Below are 20227 nucleotides of genomic sequence, written 5' to 3'. Positions count from 1 at the left end.
AGAAAATGGAGAACCATAAATGACCAGTAATTTGCCCAAAGTCACAAAATAAGTTGGTAGAGCCAGGCAGAGGTCTGGGTTGAGTCCACACTTTTGACTACTATGTCACATGCCCCTTCAAAGCTCTAATAATAATAAAAGCAGGGGCACCTGGGTGCCACAGTCAGTTGAGCTCTTGGTTTCAGCTAAGGTAGTAATCTCAGGGTTGTGAGATCCAGCCCTGCATCAGACTCCATGCTCAGTGCAAGCTGCTTCAGATCTTCTCTCCCTCTCCCCACCACGCATGCACACATATGTCTCTAAAATAAATATTAAATAATAAAAGCAGTTTTGAGTTAAATAGAATGAATTCACTCACAAAATCAAACCTACATGCAAATGGGGAAGGTGGAAGAGAAGCATATGAAATGATTTCTAAGATTCAGTAAGTGAAGAAAAGCAAGAATGCATCTTTGTTTCACTGTGCCCATTATCTAATTAATAATTCTGAAATAAATCTTTTCCCAGACTGCCAAAATCTGACAGACCCCTATGTTTTACATAGTATTTCATGTGTTTCATAGTATTTCACTATGTTTTAAATAGTATTTCATTTTTTCAAAAGGTGATGACATAAATATCCTAATATAGACCACAAAACAGTTACTACTCATTTGGTATATATTAATAACCACAAAGAAAAAATCTTAAATTCTCTAACACACTTTATTAACTTCTTTCTTTTTCTTTTTTGAGAGAGAGAGCGCACGCATACACATGTACACACACTAGGGGAGTAGGGGCAGAGGGAGACAGAGAGAGAGATATCTTAAGCAGACAAGGACAGAGGCAGGGCTCAATCTCAGGACTCTGAGATCATGACTTGAGCCAAAATTAAGAGTCGGACATTTAACCAACTAACCCACCCAGATACCCTAATTAACTTAATTCTTCTAACAGAATTCTTGTATAAAATATAACTTAAATTCCTGTAACAGAGTTAAAATTAAGGTATTAAAAAAAATTATCTGGAGAACCAGGATGGTTTTAAATCCCTATCACTCCTCTTATGAATTATAACTAAATTTCTCATTTAAAAAGCTTTGTTAAAATCGATATTGTTGGGTACCAAAAGTCACCCGCAACTCATCCACCAACCTGCCTATTTGGTATGCCCACACACTGACATTTGACTTCAAACTCAACACCTCTACATCAGAACTGCGGAATCCCCACCTTCTCAATGGGCTCCTGCCTTAGTCTTTTCTAGCTCAGCAACTAGTGATTCTGTTATTCAATGGATTAAAAACTTTGAGATATTCCTGGCTTTACCTCACACTCCATAACCAATATATCAGCAAATGCTACTGGCTCTAAATTAACAGTCTATGCAAGATCCAAGAATTTCTATGTCTTCTTGTTCAAGTTCCTCTTCTGCCCCCTAAGCTGGTGTCCCTGTTGTCACCATTGCTCACAGCAGCCAGAATGAATCTATTAAAAAACAACTGAGCCCATGTCACTCCTTGGCTCAAAATATCTGAATGGCTTCCCATTTCACTCAGAACAGTATCTGATATCCCTACTGGGGCCCACAACCCCTACATGATCTTGTATCTTCCCACACCTCCCAAGATACTCATGCCTCAGTCATCGCACATGCTGTTCACTCTGCCTGGAATGTTCTCCCTTCACATAATTTTCATGTCTTCCTCCTCATCACTTCAGTCATGTCTCTGCATTCCTTCTCTCTTAAGAGCTACTATTACCAAAAATACACAGTCATCATTTACATGCTTAGCCTACCTTAGTTTTTTCCATAGCACTGACTGCACCTAAAATAAATATTCATTTGTTTATTGCCAGTTTCTGCTACCACAATGTCTGCTCCCCAAAAGCAGAAGCATTGTTTAATCCAACACTATACCTACCTCCTGGAACAATGCTTAGCAAAAGAACCACCTGTTAGCCCTGCTTATTCTGATGATAAGTAAGAGCAGTGCTCCTCAAAATTTAACATGCATCAGAATCATCTACACGCAAATGGGTTGGAAGGCAGATTGCTAGGTCTTGCCCCTAGAGCTTCTGATTCAACTGGTCTAGAGTAGGGCTTGAAACTAACTGACAAGTTAGTTCGCAGAGGGCATGGATACTACAGTCTGAGACCACATTTTGAGATCCAGTGACCTAGACAATGGTACACCGCCAAACACCTGTCAGCAACAGGAGCGGACCATAGTAATGAAGCCCAACAGGTGGGAAAAAGACAGGAATACAGTGAAAATTTACCTCCTTCTGGACCCGCACTACAAAATCTATCCCTTCTGACTTAGAGGATTATATCAAACACGTCTTTGATTTAAAAAAAAAAAAAAAAGTGTTATTTATTTGAGAGAGGGGGAGAGAGAAAGCAAGCACACATGACTGGGGGGGAAGGGTAGAGGGAGAAGCAGGCTCTCCACGGGGCAAGGAACCCAACAAGGGGCTCAATTCCAGGACACTGGGATCAAAACCTGAGCCAAAGGCAGCTGCTTAACCAACGGAGCCACCCAGGTACCCCTCAAACATGTCTTTTAAATAATGCAATACAAATATCACCTTCCCTGAACAGGATTTTTTCCAACGGGGTCCAGGCAGATCAAGGTTATATCCTCTAACAAGATCTGATGATCTTACATAATTCTATGTTAATGGCTAGTGCTAAAACTTTATCCTTTAAAGAAGCAGATGACAAGGTTGATATCATTTAGGAGATAATGAAACACCAAACAGCAGTAGACACCAACTGGGACAACTGCCCAAATCATAATTTCTCATCTCTAGGAAATCATTCCAATCCTCAAGGGTGAGACCAAAGTAATCTCGTCTAGGTTATGTTAGTTAACCCCCCATCTTTAGTCATGGTAGATTGGTCCAAAACACATGTGCTCTCCTAAGAATCTGAAGTTTGAAGATAGTCTGGGAGGCGCTGAAGCCAAATTATGTTAAAAGTAAAGGTCTCAAAGACAAAGTCCAAATTCCTAGTGCTGAGGTTCTCAGAGCTGCTCTGGGCCCTCTCTTACATGAGGTTTTGTTCTCCAGCCATTTCTTTAACCCTTTTATACCACATTATCTTCCAATAAACTCTTTGCCTACATTACCCAGAATTGTTTATACGTGTGCAACCAAAAGTACTTTCAAGGTAAATGTACTAGCCTTAAAGAAAATGGTATTAGAAATGCAACTTGTGAAATGTCAACGTGTTTTTCCATTAATCCAACTTAAGGTATTTATTTTCCATCTTTAGATAAGTATACTGTCCACCAAATCAATGAACCTTAGAATATAAATATACATTTGACCTTACAATACCAACTCCTTCTTGCAGAATAGTTTTGATTTCAGAATAATTCTCTGACCTAGCAAAATACCACCCGTTTGACTTTATTTATTCAAAAGGTCCTGGAGCCAATTATGTGCAAATATTATGCGTACTGGGAGTACATTGTAAACAACAATAACAAAAAGTTCTTAAGTACCTTGTATTCTGATGCAAAGAAATAAAAAATAATAATTTTAAAAATACCAAATAGCAAGTGCTCCTCAGAAAAAAAAGAGAGACTTAGTGTGAAACAATGAGTAACCAGATGGTTTTAGATAAAATAGTGAGGGGAGGCTTCTGAGTGACATCTGAGCTAAAAAATCTTAATCACAAAAAGAAGCCAGCCAGTATATAACTAACATAAATGTACTTAGGCTGGGAATAGACCTGACTTGTTCTAATAGTCAATGTGACTACAGTGCTACAGCATATTGAGGAAGAGGGAAAATCACTTAAGATGAGGTCAGAGAGATAGAAAGAACTATATGACATAGGGCTTTGTAACAAACACAAAGAGTTTGGAGCTAATTATAAATTAAGCGGTATAGGACAAGGAGGCTACTTGAAACATGATGTTTATGAAGAATAGGCAAGAAACAAGAATGAAAAAGACAAAATAAAAAAATTATGAACAGTGGTTATCATAAAAATTGTGGAACTGAAAGGAAGCTTAGCTGTCACATAGTTCAACTTCTCCTTTTACTGAAAGGATGACATGGCCCAGGTTGTGCCTTTTCTGAGGTCAGATTAAAGATGTGTAGAGAATTGTATTTGGTGCCCTCTGCAACATTCAGGCCAAAGCTCTTTCTATAATTCTGGCCTCGATTTGAAATCTAAAACCAAGTCTTTAACATATGCATTTCCAAAAGTGACATCGCAGCAACTAAATGAAAACATAACTAAAAAAAATTTTTTTAAATTGTCCACACCAAATTAATCACACCTTTAGTCCCTCACATGCCATTCTTTTCAAAGCTGCTGACAATGCTTAAGTATTTATCACCAGATACATCCCTTCCCAAAGTAGGTGAAGCAGAAAAAAAAAATTGAATAAAACAACAAAATATACTTACATCTGGATATTCTTTTACAGGCACATAAAGTTTCTCTTGTAACTGAACAATAGGTCCCACAGCATCAGGCAATTCTGCACTCCTTTTCTCTGTACTGCCATTTAATGTGTCATTGTACATGTCTTTCCGTACTCTGCTAATTTCTGTTAAAAGTAAAAATTTTAAATGTGTTAGACAAAAAAATATTCCGCCTAGTCAAGGAAAAAAAATAAAAAGAAGGTAGGGGAGGGTTTCATTGATAAAGTGTTAAAACTCAAAGAGTAAAGAACTGTTAACCTATTCTATTATTCCCTCGATTAAGTCTATGTTTAACAGGACTATAGCCTTAATTAATTTCTACCAGAAATCAAATTTACATCAACCAAATAATATTTTTTAAAAGATTTTTTTTATTTGAGAGAATAAACACATGTAAACTGGGGGAAAGGGGGCAGGCAGAGGGAGAAGAGTCCCAGACAGCCTCTGCCCTGAGCACAGAGCCCAATGGAGTCTGATCTCACAACCCTGAGATTGACCTGAGCTGACCAAAAGTCAGACATTTCCTGACTGCGTCATCCAGGGGCCGCTATATTTTAAGTTGACTGCAGAGCCGAAGCTCTTACCCTCTATGATATATATACCTGTCATTTCACCTAATTTCTCCATGTTTAAATGAGGCCAGTCATTCCAATAAGAGCCTTAGTCAAATAAGAAGGCCTATCAGACAAAACTAATAACAAAGGCTCTTCTAAACTTCAGAACTAATCTGAATGAGATTTAAGCTGGTTTACTTCCTTGGCTATTTTAGATATCTTTGGAATATCCGAACAGATGTCCAATAGATACACGGATTTTTAAGTTCAGCAGAAGTCTGAGTCTGATATACAAATATGTTAGTCAAAGCTATAGGAACAGAAGAGATGTCTTAGGACAGAAGGAAAGACTGAATGGATCCTAGAAAAAGCAACATTAAAGGAATAAAGCAAAGAAGATCCAAATCAAGAAGAAATGAAGGTGGATAACAAAAGCAGGGAAGAGAGAGGTGTCAAAGAAGCTTAAGAATGACAGACCCAAGAGCAGGGTAATCAACAATGTCAAATACCACAGAAGTATGGTAAAGTAAAGAGCAAAAGAGAGGTACCTTGGAGTTGACCCCTAAGCCTCTGGGGATCAGAGAAGTTTCAAGGAAAAGATGGTTAACAGAGACCAAACTACATCAGGTCAATGAATGAAATATAAGAAAAGCAGAATTACCTAAAGTCAACGACCTTTTAAAAAAATTATTAGGACAGTTCCCAGGTATAAATATACTTTTAAGAAAAAATACAAGAGAGAAATCCGGTGAATCAAGACTTGCACAAAAAAATTGATTAATTTTCAAGAAATCTTTATTAAGCTTCCACAACGTGTTATGGGACAGACCTCTGCCCATTAGAACATACTATACTGTCTAATAAGGATTGTCACTAACTAAATTAGCTGAATGTCTCTGCAACGGTCTCTCCATGCTACACATTACATCCTCCTTGGAAGAGGCTTGTATCCATTAATATTTAAAAGTAAAATGCCTTTTATTTTTAAAATTTGTTTTATATGCCTTCCAAACATGGAATTTCAATCTACTGCTATTAAGGAACTATGAAATATGAATGCACACTTTAATTTTCTTAACTATGTATATAATCACTTTACTAAATAAAACTCAACACAGCAAAAAAGTCATGATCAAACGTGTTCTTACCCAGATAGTCTTAAATCAGTGAAAATACTGTATTACAATACATTTTCTGCTTCAATGATGGCAATATTCATTTTACAACAAATCTTATCTCTTAAATAACAATTTGCTTGTCAAAGCTTACCAAACGTGCACCTCTGAATAGCAAGCGCAATTTTTAAGAAATCAAAAGAAGGTACCTTGGATTTAACTACATCATAAAGGCAAGACTTTATTCCTTAAGTTCTTTTTAATACTTCTAGTTTCATTATGAAATCTTGCCTAAAAATGTCCAGTATCAAACTAGTGTTTATTTTAAATTAGCATGTGACAGCAATTCTCCAATCACGTTTTCAACCATTAAGTAATAAGCTAAACATAAAAAACTGTTTACATAATTACAGCAAGTAATTAATCAAAGGACATTAGGGAAATTTAATTAAAATCATGCATATATCCTTTAGTCCAGGTAGCTATATAAAAGGACTTTCAATATTAATTTAGTACATTTAAATTTCCTCTTCAGAAACTGTCTAATTCTTGTTATGGCATTAAGAACGCTGATATAAAAATCCTAACAGTAACGTAAGGGAAAACTATAGATAAAATGTGCGTATAAATGTTAACACAAACATCCTAAATAGGCACCAGCATATCAAATAATGCACCAAGGCAGTGGAATTTATACCATGAATGCAAGAAGAGTCCAATATTTAAAAATCTATAACCACAGTAATACAAAAGACTAAAAAGGAAAACAACATGTATCCAGGTAAACAAATGTATCAAACTTAGAAAAACCAAGAGAATCAAGTAAAAGGAAATCCAGATTAGATGACTAAATTAAAAAATACATAAATATTACAATAAATGACCTTCACATCTAAATGGTTAATGATAAAATAGAAGATATATTTACCATTTAAACTACATTTCTCTAAATATTTGTGTGATTCTCTAATTAATAGCTGGAAGTTCTGTGAGATTCTGCTACCCACTATGTCCCCAGCTCCTAGGACAGTGCCTTGAACACAGTGGGCCCTCTGTTAATACTCAGTGGGATGGGCAGGTGGGTGGTCAATGAGCACATTTAAGTTAAACAAGTCATGATTTCAAGCTTTCAAAGAAGTTAGTTTCATATATGCATATAAACAAAGAGATACCCTAAAGTAGAACACTAAGAGGTATGGCTTAGAGATGGTAGTAGCACAAAGCAGGACTCTGCCAAAGGTTGTTAAGGTCAAGAGACCAGTCAAAAGGAAAAAAACTCTGACCTTTATTTTCTAATGACAGAGTGTATGTGAGGCAAAGGTATAAACAATGTAATTATAAATTCTACTTTTCTTAAGATAAAAAGTCTTCCTACCATGTTTCTTTCAATTTCAGATGTATTACTCAGTGTAATAATAGGACACAAATTAAGCAACACAATATTGATATGAATGAAAAGATGACTAAGTCCCAGTTCTCAAGGATCTTACAATCTTACCCTCCGTGGGAGTCTAAGCAGCTGAGTACTACCTTTATCAACAGCACCTTTCTAAAAGCCAGGAAATCACCAGCATTTCTTGGCATGTTATTTACAACACTCAAGTTAAAGCAAGTTCTGGGGCACCTGGCTGGATCAGCTGGTAGAGCGTGCAGCTCTTGATCTCAGGGTTTTAAATTAAGCCCTTGTTGGGTATACAGATTACTTAAAAAATAAATCTTAAAAAAAAAAAAAAAAGTTCTGATTCCAGTTCTAACAGTAACTGTTTATGTGATTTTAGATAAGTCTCTTACTTAACCTCTCAGCACCTGTACCTTACATAATTAGAGGTTGCTTATTGAATGACTTAACTAAATCCATTGTTTTCCAACCTTAGTAAGCAAGGACCCCATTTATTATTTTCTCCCCTAACCCCACATTTTAAAAAGTCTTGTCGCCAAAGCTTTTAGTACATCTGTCCTGGCAATCAGGTTTTTGTTAATGTTATCCATTAAGTTGTTCTAATAAACGTGGACAAAATATTACAGAAACATGTCATGTGTATGGGTAGTGCTAATTCCTTTATAAGTGCTGGGTTTACAGGTGTTTATGAAACACAGAAGGGCTTCATAATTAATACATTTTATACAGCTGACCCCTAAACAACACAGTTGGTATTACACAGGTCCACTTATAATAACCCAGCTAGTTTTTTCGATAAACACAGTAAGTACAGTCAAAATATTTTTCTCTTCCTTAAAATTTTATTAACATTTTTTTCTATGGATAACTTTTATTGTAAGAATACAAAATATAACACATATGGCATACAAAATATGTGTTAATCGACTGGTTTTTATTATTGATAAGGCTTGGGGAATCAAAAGTTATACATGGACTTCCAACCATGATGGGAATCAGTGCCCCAACTTCCTGTGACGTTCAAGAGGCAACTGTATAAACTTTTGTTGTATTGAACATTGCATGATAATGCTCAAATATCTCATTTCCAAACTACCTTCATTAATCTACAACAGTGGTTCAGGACTAAAAGTTCAGAACCACTTCTTTAATCACCTAGTATGAAAACTCCCATTACACTAACACAAAAAATCCCCAGTATCAGAACAACTTGTTTTAGACATATCTGAAGCTATTCAAGTTTACAAGAATCAAAACCAGTCCTAAAATTTCTCCCAATTGCCCCCCACTCAACATTCCAAAGCTTATAACATAGATGCAATGCCTTGTTCCTAGACAGCCTTAAAAATACAACAATTTCGTAAGTATCCTCTTCTCTGAGCTATTTAATAACATGGTTTTTATACCCTCTCACTCATTTAGACCCACTCCATTTATCTATGCCCTTTAAAATGGAAAATCCTGTATCACACACTTCCTTCCCTGACAACTGATGAGAATGTAAACAGGCTGCTTACCTCCAGTCCCAAACACCCCAAGGCCACAGTGTGTCTGAGAACACCTTTTCTTCTTCAACAAGCACATCACCCAGATCAGGCTCAAATGTTGGTGGTGCTAAACCAAGCTTCCACCATTTCATACTTCCACAACTATTTGTTTAGACACCAATACAGTAGGCGATTTCAAGTTTTCCCTGGTTGTTTTCTACTAGACAAATCCCTTCAGACTGTTAATCTATTAGTTGACATCCTTTAGGGATGACTATTCTGAGTCAAGGATCTAACTAACTAAAATTTCATAGCACACACATTTCTGCAGCTTGCATACTTGATCAATGACCTGACATCTCAAGCCACAGTAGGACCTGAATCTCCCTTGGGATCCATAGTTTCATCAGGAAATAATGTGTTTGGGATTCTAAAGGTTGCACCTTCAAGTTTAGAATAAAAAGCTTCCAGCTTTTGGGAGTATTCACCTTCCAGCATTCGGGGTACTCTCATTTTCCGTATTTTCTAGAACTGATATTTGATAATGACAGTTTTTCAAATTTCAATATCCTGAAAACTACTTTTATTTAAGCATGAAAATTGTTTTAGTCATACTACTGTCTCCTTACATTTCTCTGCTTTAAAGATCTTGATTCTTCCCTTTTCCAAACTAAAAGTCAATTATCAATGAATTCTCCTCCTCAGAGGGAAAATGGTCACTGTTCTATATGATCTGTTAATGTTACATCACCTTTTTCCTTTCCCTAATTCACCTAACTCACCAAAAACAAAAAGCTTTGCTTTAATATCCTTCTTAACATTTTATAAGGTTCAGCTTACTTTTGCCTCTGGCTTCTTTATCACCACTACTCATTTAGAATACCTGAATTACTGTATGTGCATCCCACCCTCTAGTACTTTAAAATTTGCACATTCTTAAAAAAATCTGAATTACTAGATTAATATATCAACCTCTCTGTGGGAAAGTAAAATGTCAGAAATAAGAACAACATGAAGAACTATTAGAGAATAGAAAAATAAAGGCTGAGAAATCTAAATTATAAAATTAAGCAGTTATTTACCAAGAAAGACAGATAGATAATAACTATGTATAAATTCAATGCTGCAATGTCGGAAGACAAAAACTAGAATGTAACCCTATTTTACTAACTGGTTTAGAATTTTTTCAACAATCTTAAACCAAGAAAATAAAAATTAGGCAATGAAATATGAAAAATATTTACTGGCTCAGTAGTACACAAAAGCTATTAATGATATACAAATAATAAAAATAAAATGCATGAAAGATTTATTTTCAGGATTTTAACAGTACAAATTAAAAGACAACTTGTTAAAACACTGAAAACATTTCAGACAAAACTCATCTTATACCCAGTGTTGTGATAGCTAATTCCAATTGTTCAACTGGCTCACTACTCATATCATATACATTTTATCTTGACATCTATTTGCTTTTTGAGTCTTACATTTAAAATCCATCAAAAAATTATCATTAAAACACAGCTAGACCTAAAATATAGAACGAAATGAAAATGTTAGTGCATCTTAAAATTGTTTTCCATTAATTTAATCATTAAATAAAAACCATTTATAACAATATATGCGTTGATGTACACAGTAAAAATTTTGGAAGTTAAAATGACAACTTTCATCACTTCAATTGAACTTTAAATAGGCTCTATTATTCCCTCACTATCTGCTGGATACTAATCTGGCAAAGGAACATAAAAAGCAAAGGAAGATTTTATTTTAGGTCTTAATTAACAAATTACCAGTCTCCAGTTACATGAAACATACCAAATCTTAAAAGAGTAGTATTAAGAGTCTATTTATAACCAAACACCACTTTAGGTGTTGGCTGTTATGTACTTAGAGGGAACAAAGATCTCTTCTGTAAAAAGTAACCTCTAATTCAGGTTTTACTAAATACAGGAAAGTTTTAAAGCTATTTTGAGAAGAGCAAAAATAATATAACTTCACTGTACTTATTTTAAAAAACCACACCTACAAGGTACTGTACTTATTTTTAAAAGCCACACCTACAAGGTATAGAAAACACAGGTTAATAGAGACTATGCCACACTTAGTAAAATGTGTTTTGCTTACTTGAATAAACAAATAAATCAGATTTAATTTTGAGGCAACTGCTTGAAAACTGGCAAAAAATAATAATAAAATAAAATAAAATAAATAAAATAAAATAATAAAATAAAATAAAATAAAATAAAATAAAATAAAATAAAATAAAATAAAATAAAATAAAATAAATCAAGCTATCAATTCTCTAATGGGACCTGATTTTGGGGGTAGGGTGATAAACACAACTACATGCAAAAAGAGAAAAACTACAAAATTAGATTTCACATCATGGCTCTCCTTCGAATTTGCTTTGGCAATTTAATTTAATTAACAATTGTATAAAACTGTGGATAAATTTCACATAAAAAACATGAAACAGCAAAGTTCTTATAGAAATGTCCATCCTGGTTCCATAATTGCTCTCAGTAGCAGTTTTGTATCAAGGAAGGCATTTAACAGGAGCTGCACCTCCCTGGAAAAGCTCTTTCAAATGTTACAGAAAATAATGTCTATTATATGATCCAATTTATACTAAGTACATGTATTTTTTGATAGATACATAGAAGTCAAAAAAGGATATAACTATTAACAGTAATCATCTCTGGGTGATGGATTTACAGGGACTATTGGCTCTCACATTATTCTAAGAATTTTTTTTTTACTTTTGTAAAATAGTAAAGATATTTTCATTAGGATGTTAGAAAGCACTTTAAGTCAAAATGCTGCATATAATCTTGGATTCCCTCTGTAATAGTAAAATCAAGATTAAGTCACTGACTTCCAAATATAAAAATAAACTACAAAGACCTATTTTTTTAATATGAGCACTTCCACCATGCTAAGGCATTTTATATATGAATTATCCCGATTCTCACCATAAAGTGAAGTAGATACAATACCCACTTTAGGAAAGAAAGAAAGAAACAAAGAACAAGTGAAAGAAAGAAAGATAAGAAAAAAAAAACAGTGCTCAGAGATTTAAGAACTGATTCAGTATCACATCAAGACCAACTAGTTTTATTTAGAGTTTCATAAAGGACTTCCTGGAATAAGCCCTTAAAACCTACTTTAAGAAACAATAATTAAAGAATGGAAAATAGGAAAATGGAACAAACCAACTTTTAGTTTATTGCTAGCCTGTGCTCCAAAAACATTCAGTCCACTGTTTACGAATGACTGCAGAAAAGACTGCAGTTCTCTCTTAATGCTAACAGAACACACACACACACAAAAAAAAATTGCTAACAGAACACAGCACAGTAGGTGAAATCTAGCCCTAGGTGCCTAGAAAAGTGACAATCCTGAATGAATGAATGAATGAATGAATGAATGAATGCTGGCATACAGAGAAGGCAAAACAAGCCATTACAAAGAAACAAAACAAAACACACAAAACAAAACAAAAAATAAAAAATAAAAAACAAAGAAAAGAACAGAATGGGGGAAATTTTTAAAGGGAATGAAAACCAATAACTTTTTCATTTAAATCGGATTTTGTTTGGAGGTCATTTTAAATCTAGTTAGTTGTATGTTATTATATGTCATGGGTTTTTTAAGAAAAATGTTGCCTTCTAGTCATTTAGTTTTTTAAAATACACAGGGGAAACCAATCCTTATCACGATATAATACCCACTGTATTAAATTTTAAATCTGAAGGTTAAGACACCTGGTTAAGAAACACTGTTAATGAAGATCTGAAAATGCAACAATTAACCAGCAGATGCTACTGGAATCTGGGTAAAAAGTAACACTTGAGAATCTAGCAATCCTTATTAATAACTCTTTTCCCAACTCTTTCAACATTACTACAAGAAGAGAAACTCATAACAACAGAAAATGGGTGTCCAACATTACAGGGGTGGAAGAGAGAATTTCTTTACCATATACTCTTACATGCCTTTTAAATATTTAAACATCTCAATATGTTAACTTCTTAAAAATAAATGCTTGCTTTAAAAGATTTTATGGTAATGATAATAACAGATTATAATCCATGAGACCACTATGATATAACTGAATAAATAAATACAAGAAGTGGTGGATAGGCCAAACAGTAATTTTGTTTACTTGTCAAATATGCAGAACTTCAATCTAATAATGAGAAAATATCAAACAAAAATTGAGAATGTTCTACAAAATAACTGACCAGTTATCTTTAAAAATACCGAGAGGGATCCCTGGGTGGCTCAGCGGTTTAGCGCCTGCCTTTGGCCCAGGGCACGATCCTGGAGTCCCGGGATCGAGTCCCACGTCGGGCTCCTGGCATGGAGCCTGCTTCTCCCTCCTCCTGTGTCCCTGCTTCTCTCTCTCTTCCTCTCTCTCTCTCTCTCTCTCTCTATCATAAATAAATAAATAAATCTTTTTAAAAAAATAAAAAAAAATAAAAATAAAAATACCAAGAGAAACATCATGAAAGAATACGACACTGTCACAGACTGGAGGATACTAAAGAGAGATCACCGCTAAATGCCGTGTGGGACTTTGGATTGGATCCTTACCAGGAAAAGGATGTGAATAGGAAAACTGGTGAAGTCTGAGTAAGATCTGCAAATTAGTTAATAATATTGTATCTATGTTAATTTCCCAGTTCCGCTAATTGTACTGTAGTTGTATGAATTCTTAACCAATAACCTCTGTGCTATACTTCTATTTTTGTATAAGCCTAAATGTGCTGCAAAATAAAGTTTTTGTTTCGGCCTCAGTTATTTATTCTCATTGAGGGGGGATAGTTGTGAGAGAAAATGAAAGCCATGCGAATGTCTTACTTTTCTAGTCTTTGAAAAAATACAATGCCTACTTACCAATAAAACTGAGGATCTCGAAAATCTATAAGAATAATCTCTTTAATTCAAAATAATCTTTTAGATTTTAACAGTTACTGCTTAAAAAAACACATGTACTTTAAACCCACTTTAAGAATATGAAGACTATATATAATCCATAAACAATCTTTCTACAGGAATAGAACCTTTCGTAATACGGCAAGTAGTAAGGAAAAAAGCACTGGCCTTGAAACTCATGCAACCTAGGTTTTACTTCTGATTCCCTGCAAGATCTGTGTGGCTTTGAACTTCACTCTCTGGGTCTCAGTTTCCTCTTCTGTAAAATCAGGTTAGACCAGATTACATTTGTGGTTTCTTCCTGGTATAGTTCTATCCATTAGAAGTTTGGGCACCTTCCTATTTCTTCTTAGAACCTCCCCCTCTCTGTATCAATAGTCCATGAGAAAGGGCTTCAAAAACACAACAACCAATCAAGAACTACAGATAGCCAAGCCTAGTCCTTTCAGAATTTACATTTCAAAATGTCCTAAACTACTGGACACCAGGATTTACTTTAAATGATATCCTTGTAAAGCACCAAATCCTTATATAACCAGGCTCTACACATTTATTTTTGTGGGAAGTTAGGACAGGTCCGCCCTATGTATTTTATCCTCCTCAAGCTCCAAATTATTTAGGGCTTTAAAAGAAATTTGGGGGATCCCTGGGTGGCGCAGCGGTTTGGCGCCTGCCTTTGGCCCAGGGCGCGATCCTGGAGACCCGGGATCGAATCCCACGTCGGGCTCCCTGCATGGAGCCTGCTTCTCCCTCTGCCTGTGTCTCTGCCTCTCTCTCTCTCTGTGTGACTATCATAAATAAAATCTTAAAAATAAAAAATAAAAAAATAAAAAAATAAAAGAAATTTGGTAAATGAGTGAAAATGAAACAGAACTCCTAAAACTCCGAAGGAATTATGTAGGGAGAGGGGTGGAGGTAGGTTGTTTCTCCTACTTAACAATTTCTTTCATTTTTAATCATCCTTCTCAATCGTATTCCAAATTTTTCCCAAGCTCAATGGAAGAGAAACCAAAGACTGGTAATCATGCACCACTTGTGTATCTGAACATCACCTTAATTCCATAAACTGAAGCAAATGAATGTCAAATGACATTCACAGGTGTTACAGCAGCCCATGTACATGAGAAATTCCTCATACTAGAAAATCTAAGGAATTTTTTTTTAGCCATAATAAACAATCTACTGTATACAATATTCCAAAGGTCCTTTATAGCAAGCATCAAGATTGCATGAGAAAATTTTCAATTTTGCAGCAAGAGCAACATATACAGTACCTTCAGATGTCAACATAATCGATACCGAAAACATGATTTTAATATATTATACTATAATCCCCTTTAATTAAACCAAGGTTGGTTTACTTTACAAAGAACTAGATTCAGAAAATCTAAGTAATGATATATGCTACTGACATTTACTACATTTTTACTGCCTCTTAAAGTATACATTTTACTATCATAACAATATTCTTAGAAAGCAATTTTAATGAGTTTATAAAATGCAGAATATAGCACTTTTGAGATCATAAGTTTAATTTATTAGAATAGAAATTATCATATAAAAATATTACCAAAATAATACAAGAAAACATCCTGATCAAGAACATTCCTGAACTCCCAAATGCCAGCATCCAACTGTCTTCTAAAGAAGTCACCTTGACACACATAAAACCAAACTCCTATCTGTCCCCAAACCTGTTCCTTCTGATCTCAAAAACTGCCAAGTCCATTCTTTCACACATCATATCCAATCCACCAGCAAACACTATTTACTCACCTTTTAAAATATATCCAGAATCTCACTTGACCCCTTCACCAGCTACCACACTAGTCCCAGCCATAATCATTTCTCACATAAATAGCACCTGAAATAACCTAACTGGTCTCCCTATTTCCACCACTGCCCCTCAAGGCCTAGTCTCTATTTTCCAGAGTTAGCATGTTAAAATCCAAGTAATATGTCACTACTTTGCTCAAAACTCTCTAACGGAGTTGTTCTCACGTTTTTTGGTCTCAGAACTCAATGCTTAAAAAATTACTACAAGGAGCCTTTATATAAAAGAGCTTGCGTTTGTGAGAGTTACACTTGTTAATACCATACTACAAATCTAAATTACTTGTGATTCACTTTAACATAATAGTAAACTCCACTACATATTAACAGAAAACAAAAAATAAAAACATTTTATCCAACAAAATGATAAGGAGAGACACTGTTTTCTATTTTTGCAAATTGTTTAAATGTCTTTCTTAATGGAGACAATGGAATTCTCACCTTTTTTTCCCTGAATTCCATCTGTTGCAATACCACACAGCATATAGCCTCTGAAACACGCTATTATAAACTCAAGCAAGGAGAGTAAGAAGTCAAATAAGTTACTATTATCATCAAAATAGCTGGCCCTCACAGACTCCCTAGGAGAGTACCCAGACCACATTTTCACACTAGTGCTCTAATGACCTTCCATCTCAGTGTAAAAGCCCAGGTCCTCACAGGAGCTCCACTTTACCACCCATCCCTTACCTTTCTGACCTACTATCTCCTAAACAGTTTACCACTGTCTCCCCCTCCACCACCATCCCTCATTCACATCTACAGCTACAGCCACACAAGGAACAGCAGGTCCTGACCTCAGTTTTGCACAGACCCTTCCTTCCTCTTGGAAAGCTATTCCCCAGAGAGCAGTATGGTTCACTCCACTATCCCCTTCAAATCTCTGTTCTAACATTAATTTCTCAATGAGGCCAACCCAGATCTCCCTATTTAAAACCACAACCTTCCCCAATCCATCCAGAATACTCCTATCTCTTTTATCCTGTTCAGTGCACTCTCAGGACTCATAGTGTCCATATATCATACAACAGATTTATTGCTTATTGCCTGTCTTCTACATAAAGAATATAACCTCTGGGAAGATAGACTGCTTTGTTTTTGCCTTTTGCTATATTCCTAAGGATCTGTCTCCTTGGGACAAAAAAAAAAAAAAAACCAAACTACCTTTTGAACAATCTCAACAGGACAATTAGTACAAAAATATGCAAAGCTGCAAAAAACATGCTTGAAATTTAACTCAAGCATCAATAGGTTATTAGCTTCATGACTTACTCCTCTTCCCTTTAAAGTGACAGAAATACAAGCCTCAAAAGGGCTTGCTGTATTTATTCAGGATTTGTGAGAATCTAAAACACCTGGTTAATAACATATGTTCATGATATCAATGTTAAATTCTTCTGGTGTGTTTTAGATCAAATGACAAGATAAAATGCACATGCATCTAAATGAATAGTCTTAGCTTTAAAAAATCCTAACCCAGGGATCTCTGGGTGGCTCAGTAGTTTAGTGCCTGCCTTCACGCCCAGGGTGTGATCCTGGAGTCCTGGGATCAAGTCCCACATAGGGCTCCCTGCATGGAGCCTGCTTCTCCCTTTGCCTGTGTCTCTGCCTGTCCCCCCACCCCCTCTCTCTCATGAATAAATAAAATCTTTAAAAAAAAAAAAATCCTAACCCATTAAGGTGCCACTTATCAGGACTACACCAAAGGGGTTCTGATGATTCATTCCTCTTGAGGTTTTTTTTTTTTGTTTTTTTTTTTTTTTTAAATAACCTCTATATTTACAATCCGCATAGTTTTGGTCAACTCTTTGTTGAAAGCTTACTTAGTAAAAATTTTAAGAATAAAAATGAAAGCTTTTCCATTTTATTTCCTAAAAGTACAGACTGTTTATAAAATGGATTGGTCTGAATAATGTAGAATTAGAGGTTTGTTTGTTTGTTTGTTTGTTTTAAGATTTTATTTTTTTGACAGAGAGAGAGAGAGAGCACAAGCAGAGGGGAGAAGCAGGCTCCCCGCTCAGCAGGGAAATGGATGTGGGGCTCAATCCTAGGACCCTCGATCATGACCTGAGCTGAAAGCAGACACTTAACCTACTGAGCCACCCAGGCACCCCTGCTTTTCTCTTTTTAACTGTATTAATAATCTATAGTACAAGATACTGGTTGTTCATATATGCATTCGACAAATGTGTAGTGTATACCTACTATGAGTCAGGAACTGGCAAAGGCCCTAGGGATATAGTCATATGCAAAAACAGACATGGGCCTTGCTCCATCACAAAGTGAGCAAAAACAATACTTGAAGTACTCATCCAATTATGACCTCAAAGAAGGACTTCAATATATTTCCTATGGCAAAGTAAGAATTTTAGCTTTTACTGGACTTTTATTCCATACTATCATCCTATAACAATCTCAGTAAGTCAGACAAATATTAGAAGTATTATGTTGTATTCAGTGCTCATAGAGTTTATATGGTTAAGAGACAGACATTCTCAAGAGTAATTATTCAAGGAACATGGGAGTCCTCAAACAGGAAACTAGAATTCAGGTAAAAAAAGAGTTCCTACTCTCTCTGGACTTCACATTCCAACTCAAGACTGGTCTTCTAAGAGCAGATATGTTTGACAAAGCCCCCCTAGAAAGCAAGCCAACCAGACATTAGAGCAGGGCACAAGGAGGCATCTCTATAGAAGACAGTTTAAAATGAATTCCCCTCTGTAAAGAAATTACCCAGCTGTTACTCTACTTCTCTTGTTATCTAAACCTTTGTCAGGGCTGATTTAAATGTCTCAGCAATGTACTATACTGAGAATGACACACAGTTAGCTGGTGGTGGTAATGGTAGCATCTCTCAAACAGAATTTATAGTAATGAGATCTAACTTCTTTCTAAGCAATAAGTGGCCCTTCAAAGTCTGCCCTGGAGGTCAATGTTTTATTATCTGGTTAGACCCATTTCCTTAAAGATAAGCACTGCTCACGTCTCCATTTCATAGTTAAGAGACTAAGATCTGGAGATTGAATACTTTTTACCAAAGATGACATAATTTGTAAGTGTAAAGGTCAGGATCCAAATTTAGGCCTCCATATCACACTGCCTCTCGAACATTATTGTTCCATCTTGATAATGGGAAAAGCATTGATAGAATACAGAAAAAGCCAGACAGAAAAGAGGGGAAAAGATGGGAAGAGTATAGAATACAGTAAAAGCCAGACAGAAAAGATGGGAAAAGATATAATAGAGACAAGTAGAGAGATATATACAATAATGAAGAAAAGAAAGAAAGTTAAAACTAGAATGATAGTCTCATCTAAGCTCTGGCAGGGTCTAGCAGCATATCCTCCAACATGGTCTATATTTACTCTCACCTGTAAGGATTATCTAAGATAACTCCAGACCCAAACTTCTGAGTTTCATAAAAAAAAAAAAAAAAAAAAAAAACCTCAACTAGAATAATATTTGCAAAGTCTCTGGCACATAATATGTACTCAAACTACAATTATTGACTGAGTATGTTCTATTTTTCTATGGTATCACGCACTGTGTTTGGTGCTAGGGTCACCCTGGTAAGCAACATGGTTCCTGCCATCGTAATTCTTCTAGTAGTAAGCACTGGTTTCTATGTAAATAACCTTTAATCAAAGGGCTAGAAGTCATTGACAGATGAGGCTAAATGTCCTGAGATATAAATACTTGAACCTGAACACTAGACAAAATAATTTTTTTAGAGTAAGCCAGAGTTCTATGGTTTCTTTTGGTTCCACAGTAGAAAAGATCATACTAGGGAAAACTGGATTCATGGTATGCAAATCCTCACTTTAATTATTATGAAGGAAAGTAAAATAAGTGGAAAAAACATGGTATTTATCACTCTAATAATACATACTTACGTTAATGGACCTGATACATGAAAAATGCTTAAAATATATGCTTCTGTCCCCCTCAAGGATTTTTTTCCAAACTGTAGTTTTCTGACTCCTAATCTCATTTCTGTACTGGACTGCTATTTTTAGTAATGCCTATAATTATCTAAGCAAATGGTTCTGTTTTTCTCAATCATGGTACTTTTTCATTTACTAAAAACTTCTCAAAGGCAGAGGTCAATGAAGAGTTGTGTATTTTTGGGTAGGCACACTAAAGTTTAAAGATACAGAAGTTACTATGCAAATTAGGTATTTGTTTCTTAAAACCAATACAAGTTTTCTGTGGAAAGAAAGTTCATAAAGAACAGAATTTCTAAGAACAGAAATTCTATCTTCACCGAGGCCTGCCTTAGTAGGGGCAAGTGTAAAATTACTGATACAAATCAAAATCTAAAAGTAACCTATTTCAAACAGCACTCCACAAACCCCATCACACTGGAAAATGAATGTAATCCACTCACTAAAAATGAATTCCTCCCTAATTGTTGTTTAAAACCAAACACTACTAGAAAAAGTATAGCAATATAGACAGATATATGTAGAT

The 20227-nt window shown here is 35.2% G+C and overlaps 1 protein-coding gene across 14 annotated transcripts in view; it reads right to left on the bottom strand.

The window, feature by feature from the left end:
- The window catches only part of QKI (QKI, KH domain containing RNA binding), a 163200-nt gene that overhangs the window by 117828 nt on the left and 25145 nt on the right, over positions 1 to 20227 (bottom strand). For all 14 annotated transcript variants that reach the window (XM_049114268.1, XM_035704662.2, XM_025422700.3 and 11 more), the window contains one exon: positions 4411 to 4553. In XM_049114268.1, coding sequence (XP_048970225.1) covers positions 4411 to 4530 — 120 coding nt within the window. In that variant the 5' untranslated portion in view covers positions 4531 to 4553. The remainder of the gene's footprint in view (positions 1 to 4410; positions 4554 to 20227) is intronic.

The sequence above is a fragment of the Canis lupus genome, chromosome 1 (genome assembly GCF_003254725.2).
Source record: "Canis lupus dingo isolate Sandy chromosome 1, ASM325472v2, whole genome shotgun sequence".
NCBI classification, from domain to species: domain Eukaryota; kingdom Metazoa; phylum Chordata; class Mammalia; order Carnivora; family Canidae; genus Canis; species Canis lupus.
Note: the sequence above shows the minus strand (reverse complement) of the source record. Positions and strands in the feature narration are given on the sequence as shown.